This window comes from Acytostelium subglobosum (assembly GCF_000787575.1).
Source record: "Acytostelium subglobosum LB1 DNA, scaffold: scaffold4, whole genome shotgun sequence".
NCBI lineage: Eukaryota > Evosea > Eumycetozoa > Acytosteliales > Acytosteliaceae > Acytostelium > Acytostelium subglobosum.
This window is the reverse complement of record NW_012236528.1, coordinates 151754-168953: the sequence shown is the minus strand read 5'-3', so window position 1 is coordinate 168953 and position 17200 is coordinate 151754. Positions and strand designations below refer to the sequence as shown.

Below are 17200 nucleotides of genomic sequence, written 5' to 3'. Positions count from 1 at the left end.
CCTCCGCGGCACAGAAGAAGTAGCGCAGCGACATCAGCAGTATTGGGCGGTACCAGCATCAGCAGCAACCACCTGTCAGACCGACCGTAGCATTGAGACCATCCATCCATCGGGAGTGGCGTAAACATGGCGCCTCTTTTCTTTGAGTGATCCTTCTAAAGAAGGATCCGACTCCAAGTAGTGGTCTTGCCTACAGGACAAGTGTGTGGCCATCATCGTCTTGCGCCCTTCAATCCAGATTCCAAGATGTAATAAACCATGATCAGTCCTCGAGGTCTACACCAATCAAAGTCCAAATATCCAGATCCAGATATTTTATTTTTGATTATGATGGGTAATAACCATCTTATCTTGTCACTCACTCACCATCCATCTTATTCCTAATCATACAGTGAATACTAAAGTTGTAATAATAATGGTTACCAAGTTGTTGACGTTGCCACTGTTGTTGGTGTTGGTGGCTGCCTCACTGGCTACAGCTCAGAGTGAGGATCAAGTACGAGCAGAGTTGGTGGAGTTGATCACAAATGTAACAGTGGAGAGCAATGCCATTTACAATCTACAAGATACATATGGTAATGAAATGCAATGTGCCAAGATCATTCAGATAGAGAGTTACTTTTATATTGGAGTCTATCATTATCCTTACAACGGGAACTTCATCGTTGGTATTTCCAAGTCCAACGACCTCATTCATTGGCAACAGACATCTGTTCTCGAATTTGGAAGTAGCCAAGCCACTGTATATCGTGTAGACAACGACACCTACCTAATGGCATGGGAACAAACATACAGGTATCACTCAATCACTCACACCGGAACTACTCCAGACACCTGATTACTCACTAAATCAATCAATCATATCCAGCACTGGCAATCACATAAGGATTAGATATTACTCAAGTTTGAGTGATTTGTTGTCTGATCACTCAAGTAGTTGGGTGGACATCCCGCCACCCTCATGGGTTGAAGCTGGAAAGTCAATTGGAACTCCAAATATATTCACAGCAACGGTGAACAATGGAAACATCTATGACTCGACGATCATTGTCGGCAATCACTATGGTGGTGAAGCAGATCGCCAATCATCATTCAGTATCACAAATCTCAATGTGAACGATATCAACTGGATGCGTAACCCCAACACATACTACCCGCACCTGGAGGATTCGGTCCTGTACTGGCTTGATCAGGAGAGTTCCAATCCTGGCAATATTGGTGGCAGGGATGCAATTCAATTCAAGGGCTACGACTTTGCAATAATCGAGGGCAACCCATCAAACACTGGTAACAGTCACATCGACTTTGCACATTGGCAAGTGTTCCTTTACGATCGCCAGACGTTCAACGCTGATGTGCTGGCCGTGCGCACACCATGTGAGGCCACAGCTTGGGCCAACCCGCACTTTACACTCATTACACTGCCCAACTCCAACAAACTTGTCGTCCTAACTACACTATTCATTCCATCTGAAGGTGCTGGATCATGTCCATCCAGCACACTGATATATTACAATGTTGTTGGCTAATTGATTGATTTTATTAAAGTTAAGTTACATTAGAACATCGACTACATTCTGTGTGGCAATGTTTAGCAACACGGTAGTGATGACCTTGCAGTCGTCTTTACCATCAAAGTTTGAGAGGTGGAATGTGGCTTGGTAGGAGTCTTGTGGAGGATTGAATTGCTTCTTGACAAAGTCGACAATGGCTGCAATATCCTTGTTTCCACCATTATAATCTGAGAAGTGTTGTTTAAAGTTTGCACCATTCCTCAACTTCTCTGCGAATCTCTCCTTCTCTGTAAAGAATATAATAGCTGGTGAACTTGTATGTTTAGACAATGTCCTAAACACCTGGATACTCTGTGACAAACTATTAACCTTTGATGGCTTATAATCGGACTCGTGATGATTGAAGAAGTATCCTAAATAGTATCGTTTGATTGATTAATTAATATGATTGATTGTTTGATTGAATGACTGGATACTTACCACTGACTGATCGATGTAGTACTCGACGATGTTGAGTTGGAGTTGCGGCTGATGCTGGGATGAAGACTGGAGTGACTACAGTCTCGTCGAATGTTGCCAATGAGCAACACCATATGAATACCTTGACATCACAGAATACTTTCATCCAATGTTGATCCATCTTCTCCACAATGATATCGGATACATCTGTTATACGTATATCATTTGATATTAAATACTCTGGTATCTTGCTCAATGGATAATCAATCAATTGTAATATTTCACTATCATCCAACTTCCTCGGTTCAATTCCAAACACTCTATCCATCACTGAGTACTTGCTGTCCAACTTGTTAGTCACATGATCATTCAATCAATCGATCGATCAATTATAGTAACTTACTCAATGGCTATTTGGTAGGACTTGGGTAACCTTGCTTTGTTGAGTTTGAAACATGATTGTATGGAGGTGTTGGACCAGACACTTCGTAGTTCTGCAAGTTGATGTGCGAGTAATGGTCTTGAGTTGTATGCATCAATCTTGGTCTTTAACAACTTTGATATAATCTCCATTGTCCTTGCATCGCATAGTCTCTGTGGAACTGTCTCCTGAGTACTACTACCATTAGTACTACTTGAACTAATGTTGGTCATAATACTACTAATCGACTCCTTTTGTTGTAATATATCTTGTTGACTTTGACCATGTTGATTACCATGTTGTTGACCTTGAACATGTTGAATATTGTGAGCATGATCACTTGTCATGTATGATGATATTAATCTTAGAACATTGACGGCGATGTCTTGGAATAGTGTGCCATAGTTTAGACGATCAGTGTCGTTGACTCCACATGACTTTTTGATGCCAACCAATACAGAGTCCAATCTTGATTCGCCCAATCCATAAGCAACAATCTCATTATATACCTGTCTTGACATCATCTCATCAATATATCTCTGTTGATTCTTATCCACCACCTTATTGGCATTGAACTGTTTACGATATGGATTGCTCTGTGAATCAGTTGCCAAAGGTTCTTCAATACTACTAATATAATTATACAATCTGTCATTGTCATTTTGTTGATTAATTAATTCCCATGTTTTTGATTGATTGATTGATTGATTGAGTGAAGGATACATACTCTTGACAAGCTTCTGATACCTTTAGACGTGACTTTTGTTCAAGTAGCCTAATGGCAGCTTTGGATCGCAGTTCTAATGATTCCTTTAACTCTTGTTTCTCAAAGCTTATCATTCTTTGATGATCATCTAGATCATCATCATGTTGATCATGTTGTTGTTGAATAGATTGTGTAATAGGAGGTGACATCTTTGGTACAGTTACTACATCATCATTACTATGTTCAACATCACTTTTATCATTGATTGTTGTACTTGTTGTATTTGTTGTAGATGATGTTGATGTAGTTGTATTTACAGGGATATATTGAGTATCCAAAATCATTCTTCTCCTTCTACTTTATTATAATAAATAATATTTAATCAATCAATCAATATTGTTACTTAAGTTAACTTAAAGCTCAACAACAAGCTTCCTTGTAGTCAAAGGTGGTAACAATGACAAAGGAGAGAGATGTAGGTAGCCACTAATTATGTGTGTGAAGTAGTCGACATCACACCTTTAAGTCATAACCACCAATGATCCATCTCTTTCCACACTCACCTCTTTGTCATTCAATCGACAACACTTTCTAGGATCAACATGGTTTCGAACTTCATAAGGATTATCAAAGTGATTAATTTTCATTTTTTTTTTATTGATTTCAAACACATCCACTCTCTCGCGTCTGCTTCTTGGACTGGACACAGGATACAATGGTGCTATGTCATTGACTTGTCGTTTTAGTGCATTTAGACCTCTTTGTAAACACACACATCACTCACAATGGTAAGAGAAGACTATATGATATGATGATTCATCGTCAATCCTCATGACAGATCAGTTCCTTACATCAATCCTTCATCTATCCACAATCAACAACGACTCGAATGATGATGTCATATCAAATCAATAATCGATAACTTAACATAACAGGCCAAGAGAACCAAGAAAGTCGGAATCGTCGGAAAGTACGGTACGAGATACGGTGCTTCCTTGAGAAAGCAAGTCAAGAAGATGGAGATTACCCAGCATGCCACCTACACTTGCTCCTTCTGTGGAAAGGTATGCGATCACATTTGATCATTCATCAATCATGCAGCTGTCGACAGTGTAGATACAACAGACTAGTCAGCGATCAAACAACAGGATCGATCACGACTGCGATGCGATGACAGGAGACACAACTACACAACAGGATTGAATGATTGGATTCTAATACATGCATGCACTCTCGCTCGCTCAATCAATTTATAGGATGCTGTTAGAAGAGCCTCCGTTGGTATCTGGACCTGCAGTGGTTGCAGAAAGACTTTGGCCGGTGGTGCTTGGACCATGAGCACTGCTGCCGGTGCCACCGTCAGATCGACCATCCGTCGTCTCCGTGAGTTGAACGCTTAAATTGATCATCCCTCAAATAGCGCGAAACAAACAACTCCTGTGTGTGTGTCTAATAAACCAGCCTCCAATATAAACGACGACGATGACTACGACTCTATTACTATTACGACGACTACAGGTGAAGTTTAGAGTTTAGATTGCCCTTTATACAACATCAGGATCCATCTTTAATTTCTTCAGAGGTCTATCATCCTTTAGTTCCTCATCGAGTGATTCGGCTTCATTGTTGCCAGTAACATCATCATCATTGGACTGGCCTGTTGTCAAAGATGTTGCAGATGTCTGTGCGGCATCCACTACATCATTGGATGACTTTGTTTGATCAATATCTTGTTGCATCTTGTTCTTCTCCAACTCCATCATCTCGCGATTGATTGGACTGTGTAACTGTGAATGATGAAGGTAGTGTGAGTTGATGGACATGGCAAGGTTGGACCGATGAACTTACCCTTTGTGCTAGACCAAGCCATTTCAGTGCCTGTTGAGGAGGGTCCTGCTGCGAGGGTGTCTTCTCCCTGTTCCAATAATAGAATGAACCAAACTTCATTAATGCCGACCACTTTGTTGGACATTGATCCTCAGCTCTATATACAACTCCTCTATATCCCTTTGGTACTGACACCGATGTACCAGTCAACTTGATTCCTCTAATTGTACTCTCAAGTATATTGGCATCTATTCAAACAACATCATCATCAGTCAGTATGATTGATCGTGTTGATTGATCTTGTTGATTGAGTGATTACCCTTTGATGATGGAGTATGATGGAAGTAACTGGTCACTTTAGCATGTCCATTGTGACCGATGGCACAAGGTAACAGATGAAGATCTACATGATCAGCTCCAATCAAACTGATTGGTACTTTGATTGATGGTTTGAACTTTATATTACTACTATTATTATTATTACTATTACTTGATGTAGATGCTGTTGATCCACCTGTGAATACAAACATATTATTATTACTACTCATTACTCTTTTATCTGTATCTTGTAGTTCATGGTAATAAACAACTGATTAATTGGGCGGGAGCAACCTTGACTTCAAATTTTCAAACTTGTGTCAAGATTCATTCTTTCATTGTCGTGTTTGTCGTGAACAAACACAAATACTGATGCTCTCTCGACAACAACATGGAGTCAGAGACAGGTGGAGCTAACAAACGCAAGAAGAAGAAGAAACATCAAATACAGCAACAGCAACAAGCAAAGAAATCAAATCTCCCTCTTCCACTTCCAAGTCCTCAAACACATACTCAACCTCAACCCATACAACAACAACAAGAAAAGGAGAAGGAGAAGGAGAAGATAATAGAGTATGATGTAAATGGAAGAGAGATATGCTTCTTGTTTAGGAAGTTTCAAAAGTGTAGATATGGAGTCAAGTGCAAGAGATCACATCTATTGAACTCACCAGATACTCCATCAACAGTGTTGTCAACAACAACAACATCAGCATCACCAGCTGGTGGTGTTGTCAACATTGCCAACACCAACAAGACCGCGCACTCAGTTGTACAGAAGTTGATGTCATTGTTCAATCAACCAAAGCTAACTGCGACACCGACTCCGACTCAGCAACAACGGCCACAACAATTAGAGTTGACAATGATTGAGCAGTGTCGAGCAAAGATGATGAGGTCCACTGGGAAGCTTGTGTTGACAAGCACCACGCACAAGGTACCAAAGACACTGGCAAAGGAGATCAAACGACATCATTGGCGAGTAAAGACTACAATCGATACATTGCTTGCTGGTACACCACCATTCATTTATCGCAAATCATTGACTACCAGTCAAAGACTCAAAGATATCAATTATAGTAGAATGAGACCATTAATATATATAATGCTCAAACCTATATTATCATTGGATGTTGAAGAATGGTGGCTACAAATGGTTGGTGACACCCTTTTGTCGATGCTGTGTCGCATTCACATGGACCCAGTACGCATTGAACAACGACTTGTACAATGGGGAGTTGGGACGATCAACGCACGCAAGTTGGTCGTCATGCTCTGGAGTGTAATGGCACAGTCAACTCAATCAAAGCATCGAATATCCAGTCTCGTACAGACGTGCGAGAGGGAAGTTAGATCAGGTGACATGTAAGTAATCAATCCTCAATCTCAGAGTGATCCATGCACTGACCATCGAGTACTCCCCAACTTAGGCGAGCGATAGATTATGCAAGAGCATGTCAGTTCAGTGCCAATCAAACAAAGCTTGCATATGATGTCACAAGCAAGTTGACCAATGAGTCGTCAGAGTCAATCAAGTTATCTCAATCTCAAACAACAAGTCAAAGTCAGTCACAGACATTGGCCAACATTCACAATCAATCACATGTTGGTGGCAATGTAGTTATATCACTTACTGAACTCAAACGAATCAATAATGTTGTTTCAAGTTCATTGTCCAGTGATCAACAACAACAACAACAGCAGTGGAAGGAGAGGAAGCGAAGAGAGCTGGAAATGATTTCATCCATCATATCATCTTCATCATCATCATCACAACATCCACCAACATCTGGAAATGGTTGACATCAATCTTTGAATGGCTACTACATCCTCCCTTCACGTGTTACGCGAGACACTTGGATACCACTTGGGCAATCTTAATCTTGGAAGTCACTCACATCCTTGTTCTGATCTTGGTGTTTGTGTGTGAAGTCCAACTTGGACAAGTCTGGACCACCACCCATGTCCATTATCCATTGTCCATTCTCCATGTATACATGGTTGTAAAGTATAATACAATACAAGTACTTACTTATACATCATTCATAATGTTGTTCAAAGCTATAACGTATGTATAATATAACAAACTGAGTATGAGTATGAGATTGAGTTGATATTAATGAGTTGTAATGATTGATTGATTGAATGAACGAATGAATGAATGGGTACATCAGGGATCAAGACAAGAGCAAGGCAATCTCATGTATATTCAAGTGTTTGAGTATGTTTATTGAGTTCATCACCATTGAGATAACCAATGATGGTCTCCATATGTATGCCTTTGATGGTATGTACATGCCAACACAACATCAAGGCCATTCAATCATCATCTAACAAATAGGATACACCATTCAAAGCATCACAAGTACTATTCCTTGATGTCAATATCAAGAAGACATTCTTTAGTGACTTTTACTTGAAGGAACAAGTAAGGTTCATTATGAAGGTTGATATGTTGGACAAGTGTTTCACCAATGTCAAGACTGTCGAGTCTATCGTGTTCAAGTACGAGGAGGACAAGTTGGCCCTGCTGTTCCATCGTTCAGGTGGCTACACATCCCACTACCAAGTGCCAGAGATGATACTGCAGATCGCAGAGAAGGTCGTGCCGCCAGAGTTCAAGTTTGAGAATGAGGTACTGTTCCAATCATACCTGTTGCAAGAGGTCATTCAAGAGTTGAAGTCATTCCATGATAATAATCTTAGTGTGAAGATTAGTCATGAGGCATTGTTGTTGGAGGCCAACGACAACTTGGTCAAGTCATCGATATCATTGTACAATGGCAAGACAAGGGACTTTTACATCATTGGCACTGCTGCATTCGACATTGAGTTCAAGAATAGCTATCTGTTGAAGATGGACAAAGTGTTGAGGAAGCTGGCCGTCAAGGAGTGTCTCGTACAGTTTGGCAAGGACCTTCCATTGTCAATGATATTGTAAGTTCGAACTTTGATTGATCGGTCCAATAGTTTATTCGATTGATTGATTGAGTTGATTGATCTAACTAACTTTGCTCTTCGCTGAACATCCCATCACCTGTTATAGTGAGACACATCCAACTTGTACATTCCAACTCTTCCTCGCCCCAATGATATGAGTACTACCTGAAGCACACCACAACATTGTTGGTGACTGAGAGGACTTGAAGTCACTCCAAGTGGTAAACCCATCTATGTACGCGACTTCATCATTCATCGCAAGTCTGACCTGAATGTCTGATTCATATATCTATCGATGTGCATGCTTGGCAATACATTGTTTGAATCGTTGGAACTCTACATTGCATACATTATGTTGTATATCATCAATGTTCTTGATCACACATGCTGCATATGCTGCTGACTGATTGATTGAATGGGTCAGTGAGTGATTGAGCGAGTGATTGAGTGTTTGAGTGATGGGAGGGAACCTACCTCAATTGAGCAATGAGCAAGTGATTGTGACACTCTTTGTGACCATTTAACAGTAGTTGTACCTGTAGTCATTGTATAACAATACTCTGATCAGATAATATATCTGTTTGATTGTGTGTTTCAGAATCTTTGTGTGTGAAATGATCAAAGAATGAAGAGTGGACCTGTTTGAAGATACATTCATTCATTTGCATGTTCATGTAATACTTTCATACAGATACTACATCATGAGCAACAACAACAATAATAATAACATCAATAATAGACCTAATGTGTTTGGTGCAGCACAACCATCTAATCAATCATTGGGTCTTGGAACATCACCACAGCCTCAACAAGGATTCACTCATACATCAGCACCAACCTCACCAGCAATCAATCAATCAGCAGCATCATCAACCAATACAGGTGGTACTCTACCAAGATCACATTCATACAATCAAATGAGCACTCATGGCAACCCTTTAATGCAGCCTTCACAGCCACAACAACAACAACAGCCTCGACCTATTCACCCATTGAGCACACCCTTGACATCACATCAACAACAGTCTGCACCAATAGATATCATGAACTCACCTCTTGGAGGCGGAGGACCTGCCATCAGTCCATCCACCCAATACACCGGAGGTGTATCATCACAGTCCACTGCAGCACAAGGTGGACTCGCAGGTGACGAACCAACCCTTCGCAAGTTAATGGTGAGTGTCAGTCAATCAATCAATCACTCAATCAGTTGCTAACTCCATCACACTCAATCAATCAATCAATCACTGGAACTATTCCAATCCATCAATCACACACGAACAGAAAGTAGGCAACTGGAACAATGTGTTCAAGGTGGCAGACATGTGCATTGCAAGCTCAAACAACCCTCAATCAATATTGCAGTATAAGCTGTGTCGTATCATCTCACATACCAAGATGAAGAACTATAAGGCAGCTTATGATGAGATACAGGGTATTGGAGACATTCGTGATCTGGTCAACTGCTTTGAAGCCTATCCACAGTTGTTCCCCAATCGCAAGGGTACAATGGTACCATTCTCACTGCGTATCATAAAGGCCGAGTTGGCATTCCTGCTTGGCGTCGAGAAGTACCAGTTGGATGCACTCTACGCTCTGTTGGCCATTTGCAAGCGAGAGATATTGAACTTGGAGCTACAACAGCAACAACAACAGCAGCAACAACAACAACAGAAACACCATAAGGCTGTTCAGTCTGCTGATAGTACTGTACCATCGATCGAGACACAACAGGTATACCTGTCACAATTGGACTCCATGACGAATGCAGCCACAACAGCCAATGCCACGACATCTCTGTTGACACCGACGTCATCACCACCCCTCAACCCAGCCTCATCATCTCCACCAAGCATCAACAACCTCAATCTCAACGTTCCAGCTGAGGAGATATTCGAGAACAATGCATCAGGTGACAATGACTCCAATGCCAGTAAGTGATCTGATCATACAGTCGCTCATTCACTCACTTACTAACTCCATCAATCATAATAGTATCAATATGGAAGATGAGAGAACGCAGGATAGTATTCTCAATTGTAACATTTATCATCATCCAGAAGAATAAGGACTTCCTTCTGGCCATCAAGATCCTGGAGGATCTTATCCATCGCCAACAGGCAGACTACTGGACTCTTTCAGCTCTAGGACGCATTCATCTACAGATGGGCAACATAGCCAATGGCGAGGCAGTGTTTAAGATTGCCGACAGATTGATACCCGAGCCCGATATCTCCATGGTGTCATGGATGAACAAGGGACTGCTAGCTGTGGCCAGCGATCAGTATCCACGAGCAATCGAGTGTTTTGACCGCATCCTAAAGTTGGAGCCAAACAATGTCGTGGCAGCCAACAACAAATGTATTGCAATGCTCTATACTTGTGATCTGAGTGGCGCCGTCGCCACCATGGAGCAGCTGATGCAGAAGGAGAAGGATAAGTCAATTGACGAGACACTTATCTTCAACATCTGCTCGCTATACGAGTTGTCCAGCGAGCGCAGCAATGAGAAGAAGAAGGCAATCATGGTCGATGTTGCCAGGCGCGCACCAGACAACTTTGACTTCAAGGTGTTTAAGATCACTCAGCCTCAGACTCAATAATAGCCAGCTACCGTCCATCCATGCATCATGTCAATCATAATAATAACACTAACGCGTTAAGTTGTAATCTATCTAACTATCTATCAATGTATTATAATTTCTTCTTGTCCTTCTTGGCCTTGTTCTTCTTGTCCTTCTTTGGATCGACGTACTTGAGGAGCTCGTCGACGTCGGCACCACTGTTGGGCGCATCCTTGGGGTTACCCTTGGGGAGCTCGTTGTTGGGGCGCTTGGTGTTCTGTAGTTGGATGTCGGTCTTGTTCTTTGATCGCTCCTCCTTGGCTCTGAACTGATACTCCATCTCGGCTTGCTTGGACTCTCTGGTGCGTGGATGCTCCTCTCCGAAATAACGTTGCAGAATGGCGGTGGCCTTCTTCTGGTAGCGTTCGGCCTCAGAGTGGTTGTCCAGCTTGTCCGAGTACATTGAGGCAATCGATGTGAAGCAGGTGATGCTCACGACGTGGTCGGTGCCAAACAGCTCCTTGTGATGATGGATGGACTTCTCCAGGAACTTGATGGCCAGCTCGTACTCCTTGAGGTCTTGCAGGACGATGGCGATCGTCGTGTAGATCGAGGAGCGCTCTGGGTTGTACATGTCGCCGAGCAGGTCGGTCAGATAGAGAACATGCTTCAGATAGCCAATCGACTCGGTGAAGCAGTTGGCACGCTGGCAGAACAGCGCCAGGTTGGTGTATGCGTGTATGGTGTCGTGGTGGTCAATTCCCAGCACCTTCTCGGTGATGACCAGTGCGTTCCTTTGGTGCTCGATGGCCTCGCCCAAGTCGCCTCTGTAGAAAGCGGCCATGGCCAGGTTGCTGTAGCAGTTGGCAGTGTCGGTGTGGATTGGTCCGTGAATCTGAGTGCACAGTACCATGGCTTCGGTGAGGTATCTGTAGGCCTGGTCATAGTCGCGCTTGGACAACAGTGCCTTGCCGCTCTCCAAAATGTCAATGACGTCTGTGCTTCTTGGGTTGAGGTGCTTCACAACGCAGGTCACCTCGACAATATCGTCCACGGTGAATGGCTCGTCGACCTGGAAGTTGTAGTCTCTGGCCACGATCTGCAGACCAGTCTTGAGACAGATGGATCTCAGGATGCTGACACGGGAGTCCATGTCGGCCGAGCGAATGGCAACCTTGTAGTTGAACTTTCTCTCGATGGCCAACTCGATCTGCTCCCAGAGCGAGTCGATTGTGATGCTGGATGTCTTGGCCAATGTGGTGGTTGACTGGCCAGAGATCTTGGTGCCGAGGAAGCAGTTGAGGAAGTGGCAAATTGCCGACGACAGCTCGGTCTGGGGTGTGCTGCGCAGGACATCGTTGAAGATGTGCTTGGTGGCTCTGGCCACCATCTCATTGATGCATAGTGCCTTGGCAAACTGGATGCGGGCGGTATCAGCCTGTGTGGCAATAAGACCAAGGTAACGCATGTTGATTCCACGTGCGTGCATGACTTGAGTGAGAGTCTGGCCATCGAATGGTGTGGCGTTGAACATCTTGAAGTCCTCCAACAGATGGGCAATGACCTTCTCCTTGAGGAAGTCGCCAGCCTTCTTGAGCTCCTGCTCGTCCTTGATTCTCTGCTCCTCCAGCTTCTCGTAATGCTCCTTCTGCTCCTTGGCTAGGTCCAACACCTTCAAGTTGTCGACAACCCACATGGTTTGATGGCTCATCACCTTGGAGTACAGGTTGGCGTTGAACAGGATGTGAGGTGGCTCCTCGGGGACAGAGACAGCCTCCTCTGGCTTGACGGCATTAGCCTCACGCTCCAAAGGTGTGTTGGCTTCAGTGCCATTGGCCTTGTTCTCTGTCTGGGTGGTCTTGGCTTGCTCAGCGTCCTTTCTCTGTTTGTCGCGGGCAGCCTCCCACTCCATGCGAACATACTCTGAGTAGTTAGCAATCAGCTCGGGACGCAACAGACACAGCTGATCCTTCTCCTCGGGGTAGTTTGGATCGCGGGGTGTTGCGCGCAGGATGTCAAGCACGTAGCGACGGCCGTCCATGCCAATGATGCCCTTGGTCTCGTAGGACATGCAGATGCCGACGGACGCGCCGTCGATTGGAGTGATCTCGCGGTCAGCCAAATGTAGCATCTGGGCCACCTTTTGGAGACGCTCATGGAACTCTGGGTCGGCCTTGATCGTCTTGCCGTCGTCCATGGAACCATAGTGAACCACTGAAGCCTTCTCGTTGGAAAGGATGCCTGGCACCAATGACTGGGCGAGGATTCTGTGGCCACGGTAATCAATGATGGCCGTGCAGATTGTGGAGATGCCATCGACGTCGACCAAGTTGAACAGCTTCACACCCTTGAGGTCGTTGTTGGCGGCAGCGCGTGCGCCACGATCGCCACCGCAGCTTGAGTAGAAGTTGCGAGTGTCCAGAGCGAATGAGAAGAAGATGTTGTTGTAGACAAACATGTGCATTCTCTCCTCCTCGGTTGGGTTGATGGGTGGGACCGACTTGCCGACGACAACCTTGGCGCCGCGGATGGCGGCATCGACAAAGTCGCAGTTGACGCGGTAGAAGGCGCGGTCACGCAGGATGCGCTCCTGGGGTGTGGAACGGGGCAGCTCGCGAAGGCTCTGCAGCTCCTCGTTCCAGTCGCGTGGCTGGCCACGCATCTCTGTGTCGATCACCAGCAGGTTGGTCTCGTTGGCCATCGACAGGTCGTGGTGCATGTTGCGCTCTGGACGCATGATCCACGTGTTGGTGGGTACGTAGTTGGCCACCATCTCAAACTGATGGTGCTTGGCGATGTTGTTCAGCACGGACTTGAGCATGCTGTTGAACTTGTTGCTGATCTGGCAGAGCAGCGAGTAGAGGTTGTGGTGCACGGCGGGCGCATTCTTGTTCATGAAGCGCTCAGAGATGCGTGGGTTGAACGCGGTCATCTTGGACTGGTTCACGTAGAATCCCTTGACGTTGGCCGTGATGTAGAGCGTCTCGTTGGGGTCGTAGCACTCGACCTCCAGGTAGAAGAGGTCGCCGCACATGGCGCGGTAGCCGGGCACGGGGTTCCAGCCGGACATGTCGATGCGGCGAACGCACGAGATGTGCTTCTTGTAGTTGGTGGGGTAGAAGTCGGACAGAGTGGACTTGGTGGCTGGGTCGACCGTGGCAATCTCAAGGCGACGCTTGGCATCAGTCTCGGACACTGTGGACTTTGACTTCTTGTTGGTCTTGCTGGTCAAGGTTTGCTTCTTTGGGTTCTTGGTGATCTTTTTATCGCCTGTTGCTGGTATTAATTCTGGAACTGGTCCTGCTCCACCTGCTGCTTGATGCTCGCCATTCTCTGCTGTCTGTTGCTCGCCATCCTGTTGCTCTGACTCTGTCTGCTCGCCTCTGACACGCTCTGGAATTGGGGGATTGTCCGTTGTGTAGCTGTATGAAGAGAACAAAGATGGATTCTTTGGATTGAGCTCAGACTCTCCATTCTTTAGTATATCCTTCAAACGTTTGATATGGAGTTTGGCTGATCTTTCATTGTATTCAGCTGATTGATTGGATTGATTGAGTGTATGAGTGAGAACTCGATTCGCAATCTAAACTCATTCATGAAAACTCCACCTCTACCCCACCACTCATCGAACTTACCTGGCACCATGTCAATGATTACACCAGTCTTGATCTCTGGGTATGCCTTGATCTCGTTGAACTCGTTGAGTATGATGTTGGTACCACGAATCTGAAGGTTGTAGTTGGTGAGCAAACAGGTCTCGGTGATCTCTTGAAGATACTTGATGATGTCCTGAATGAGGTCAGCATCATTGACATGAACCTCAATCTCTCCAAGGTCCACTGGTGTCTTGATCCTTATCTTGTGCTCTTGATAAGCAGCTATATTGATTGATTGATTGATTGATTGACAGTGATTGATTGATTGATTGAATGAGTGAATGAGTGAATGATTGATTGAGTGAACGTGTCACATACCATCTGGAAGTGCTTGTGTTCCTTCAATTTCCTCTTCAGTTTGATCGCCAGCTGCAGCTGAACCATCTGGCATGAGTGAGGAGGTGGAGCCAGATGCTGCTGCGGGTTCTGGTTGATCCTGTTGAGCATCACCAGCTTGTGAAGGGTCAAAAACCGCATCCTCAGTTTGTTTGGTTGTATTATCCATTCTGTTCACTTATTATAACTTCTATCTTTCGTTCGTTCTTTTTAAAATGAATGAATGAATGATTGATTGATTGATTGATTGATTGATTGATTGATTGAATAAAGGTCTAAGATCTGATTCAATCTGTGAAGAGTATAATATATATATATAATATAATATTAATATAGTATATATATATTGTAATGATATATGTTTGTTTATGTGTGTGGTTAGAGTGAATGAAAGAATGAATGAAAGAGAGTAGACGAAAGTGATTCAACAAGTCGAACTTGCAATGCGAGACAAAGGACTCGCTTTGTTCCGAAGTGTGTGTATGTTTGAAAAATAAAATTTAACAAAAAAACAACAACAAACGACAAAAACAATGTGACAAAGACGAAAGAAATTACATCAAAAATCCCAGGATTGTCAATGTCATAATTCTTACGACACATTATAAACAATGAATAATAATAATAATAATAATAATGAACAACAACAACAACAACAACAAACATATTATAATATATTGAATATAGAACAAGATGCTGATTATAATAGTATAAAGAGTGCTTATAAGACAATGGTGTTATTACATCATCCTGATAAACAAGGTGGCAATGCAGATATGTTTGATAGGATACAGATTGCTTGGAAGTGTTTGAAAGATGATAATCAGAGACGACTATATGATTCCACACTACTTGAGAACAATAGATACAAACATTCAATATCCGACGAGATTGACCTCGATGACATGTTATTCAATGAGCATTCAAATCAATACTCCTATCCATGCAGGTAGGTTACTTCTTGTTGTTGGTGTTGTCTCTTTGTGTGTTATGTTTGTGAATGTGTTTGTGGTCATAATGTGATCATGTGATTGAATGAATGAATGATTGACTGACTCATTTGTGCATTCATCATACTCATTAGATGTAGTGGAACATATAGTATATCAGGTGATCAATTGGAAATGGGTCATGATATTGCATGTTGTCAATCATGTTCATTAACAATCAAAGTATTATATGAGGAGGTCATTGATTAATTGTTTTGGATTAGTGATGAAACCATCATTCAATCATTCAATCACTCAATCACTCAATCAAATAATGTACTATCATGGTCATAAGAGTTGAGAGTGTCCTTGGACAATTAGGTCCTAATTGGAATAACATGTCTTCTTGATTATCACCAGGACATCATCTGATCCATATCAAGAGGTCATTCCTTCATTCATCCATCCATTCAATCATTAACAAGTAGACATGGAACAGTTGGTACTGCATGATCAAATAAACAAGGCCACTATTGAGCTCGACGAGTCGCTCAGCCCAATGAAAAAACACGAAACACAACCTCTTCATTTTTTTTTCAACTTCTGTTTCAGTTGAGTGAGCCGAACTAAGAGTTTGTTTGATGCACCTACTACCCTTTGTCTTACTTCACAACATAGTGACATATATTAGATAGATAGGTAGAGATAGATATTGTGTTGTTAATGATGATGAACCAAACATGTACCTCAAGACTTATGTCTACATCATATAGATATCTGGTCAACAATGTAGCACCAAATACAACAGCAGCAAGAATGATGATGACCAGCTCATCATCAATGACATCAGTACCATACAACTTTAACAACAACTTTAACAACATCAACAACAACAACAATATAATCATCAACAGCAGTATAAACAACAACTTTAACAACAACAACAACAACAATATATATAGATCATCAAACAACATATACTCGTTTAACTCATCACTGCATGATATCATTGAATATAACAACAAGAGAATAATGGAGGAGATTAATGACTTTGAGAATGAGGACTTTGACGATGCCATCGGTGACCTCAGGATCTCAAACATCCCATCACCACTGGAAATCGATCCAATGATCGCCTCCCTCTCATCCATCTCACTGAAACCCTCTTCAGGTCTCAGTCTCCTCGATCAAGCCATCGACGAATCATCCTCTATTTCCGACTCTGGTATGTTTGTTGATGTCCCTAATACTTGCCCGAACACTCCACTGACTCAATCAATCAATCAATCACGTGTAGTTGAGCATGATAGCATCGAGTGCATTAAGAGAACATATCAACCATCAGTGTTGATCAGGAAGCGTAGACATGGATTCATGCACAGGATGTCGTCCAAGGCTGGTAGACGTGTGTTGCAGAGAAGGATCACTCACGGCAGATCACATATCTCTGCTTAAATACGAGTTAACTTGGGCAGAGCAGAAACGAATGAACGATAATACAGTAACAGACAACATACATATATATTCATG

The 17200-nt window shown here is 43.1% G+C and overlaps 10 protein-coding genes across 10 annotated transcripts; 7 read left to right on the top strand and 3 right to left on the bottom strand.

The window, feature by feature from the left end:
* Window positions 1-415: 415 nt before the first annotated feature.
* SAMD00019534_022220 (hypothetical protein) lies at window positions 416-1529 on the top strand (the record flags this gene model as incomplete). The annotated part of the gene is made up of 2 exons (XM_012901520.1): window positions 416-795; window positions 869-1529. The coding sequence occupies 2 exons, from the start codon at window positions 416-418 to the stop codon at window positions 1527-1529; spliced, it is 1041 nt and encodes a 346-aa protein (XP_012756974.1).
* Window positions 1530-1565: 36 nt separating this feature from the next.
* SAMD00019534_022210 (hypothetical protein) lies at window positions 1566-3444 on the bottom strand (the record flags this gene model as incomplete). Its single annotated transcript, XM_012901519.1, has 4 exons — window positions 1566-1927; window positions 1995-2314; window positions 2377-3042; window positions 3122-3444. Coding segments are annotated over 4 exons (1671 nt in total), but the record flags the coding sequence as incomplete, so codon positions are not given.
* A 113-nt stretch (window positions 3445-3557) lies between these two features.
* SAMD00019534_022200 (hypothetical protein) lies at window positions 3558-4500 on the top strand (the record flags this gene model as incomplete). The annotated part of the gene is made up of 3 exons (XM_012901518.1): window positions 3558-3575; window positions 4036-4164; window positions 4357-4500. 3 exons carry the CDS (start codon window positions 3558-3560, stop codon window positions 4498-4500), a joined length of 291 nt encoding a protein of 96 aa, XP_012756972.1.
* Window positions 4501-4644: 144 nt separating this feature from the next.
* Window positions 4645-5047, bottom strand: SAMD00019534_022190 (hypothetical protein; the record flags this gene model as incomplete). The annotated part of the gene is made up of 2 exons (XM_012901517.1): window positions 4645-4887; window positions 4949-5047. 2 exons carry the CDS (start codon window positions 5045-5047, stop codon window positions 4645-4647), a joined length of 342 nt encoding a protein of 113 aa, XP_012756971.1.
* Window positions 5048-5636: 589 nt separating this feature from the next.
* Window positions 5637-7048, top strand: SAMD00019534_022180 (hypothetical protein; the record flags this gene model as incomplete). The annotated part of the gene is made up of 2 exons (XM_012901516.1): window positions 5637-6610; window positions 6676-7048. 2 exons carry the CDS (start codon window positions 5637-5639, stop codon window positions 7046-7048), a joined length of 1347 nt encoding a protein of 448 aa, XP_012756970.1.
* A 420-nt stretch (window positions 7049-7468) lies between these two features.
* SAMD00019534_022170 (hypothetical protein) lies at window positions 7469-8343 on the top strand (the record flags this gene model as incomplete). Its single annotated transcript, XM_012901515.1, has 3 exons — window positions 7469-7532; window positions 7603-8182; window positions 8292-8343. The coding sequence occupies 3 exons, from the start codon at window positions 7469-7471 to the stop codon at window positions 8341-8343; spliced, it is 696 nt and encodes a 231-aa protein (XP_012756969.1).
* Window positions 8344-9102: 759 nt separating this feature from the next.
* Window positions 9103-10788, top strand: SAMD00019534_022160 (hypothetical protein; the record flags this gene model as incomplete). The annotated part of the gene is made up of 3 exons (XM_012901514.1): window positions 9103-9360; window positions 9470-10118; window positions 10181-10788. 3 exons carry the CDS (start codon window positions 9103-9105, stop codon window positions 10786-10788), a joined length of 1515 nt encoding a protein of 504 aa, XP_012756968.1.
* A 91-nt stretch (window positions 10789-10879) lies between these two features.
* On the bottom strand, window positions 10880-14910 carry SAMD00019534_022150 (hypothetical protein; the record flags this gene model as incomplete). Its single annotated transcript, XM_012901513.1, has 3 exons — window positions 10880-14283; window positions 14385-14627; window positions 14724-14910. 3 exons carry the CDS (start codon window positions 14908-14910, stop codon window positions 10880-10882), a joined length of 3834 nt encoding a protein of 1277 aa, XP_012756967.1.
* A 439-nt stretch (window positions 14911-15349) lies between these two features.
* On the top strand, window positions 15350-15928 carry SAMD00019534_022140 (hypothetical protein; the record flags this gene model as incomplete). The annotated part of the gene is made up of 2 exons (XM_012901512.1): window positions 15350-15690; window positions 15826-15928. Coding segments are annotated over 2 exons (444 nt in total), but the record flags the coding sequence as incomplete, so codon positions are not given.
* A 498-nt stretch (window positions 15929-16426) lies between these two features.
* On the top strand, window positions 16427-17125 carry SAMD00019534_022130 (hypothetical protein; the record flags this gene model as incomplete). The annotated part of the gene is made up of 2 exons (XM_012901511.1): window positions 16427-16895; window positions 16968-17125. 2 exons carry the CDS (start codon window positions 16427-16429, stop codon window positions 17123-17125), a joined length of 627 nt encoding a protein of 208 aa, XP_012756965.1.
* Between the last annotated feature and the right edge of the window lie 75 nt (window positions 17126-17200).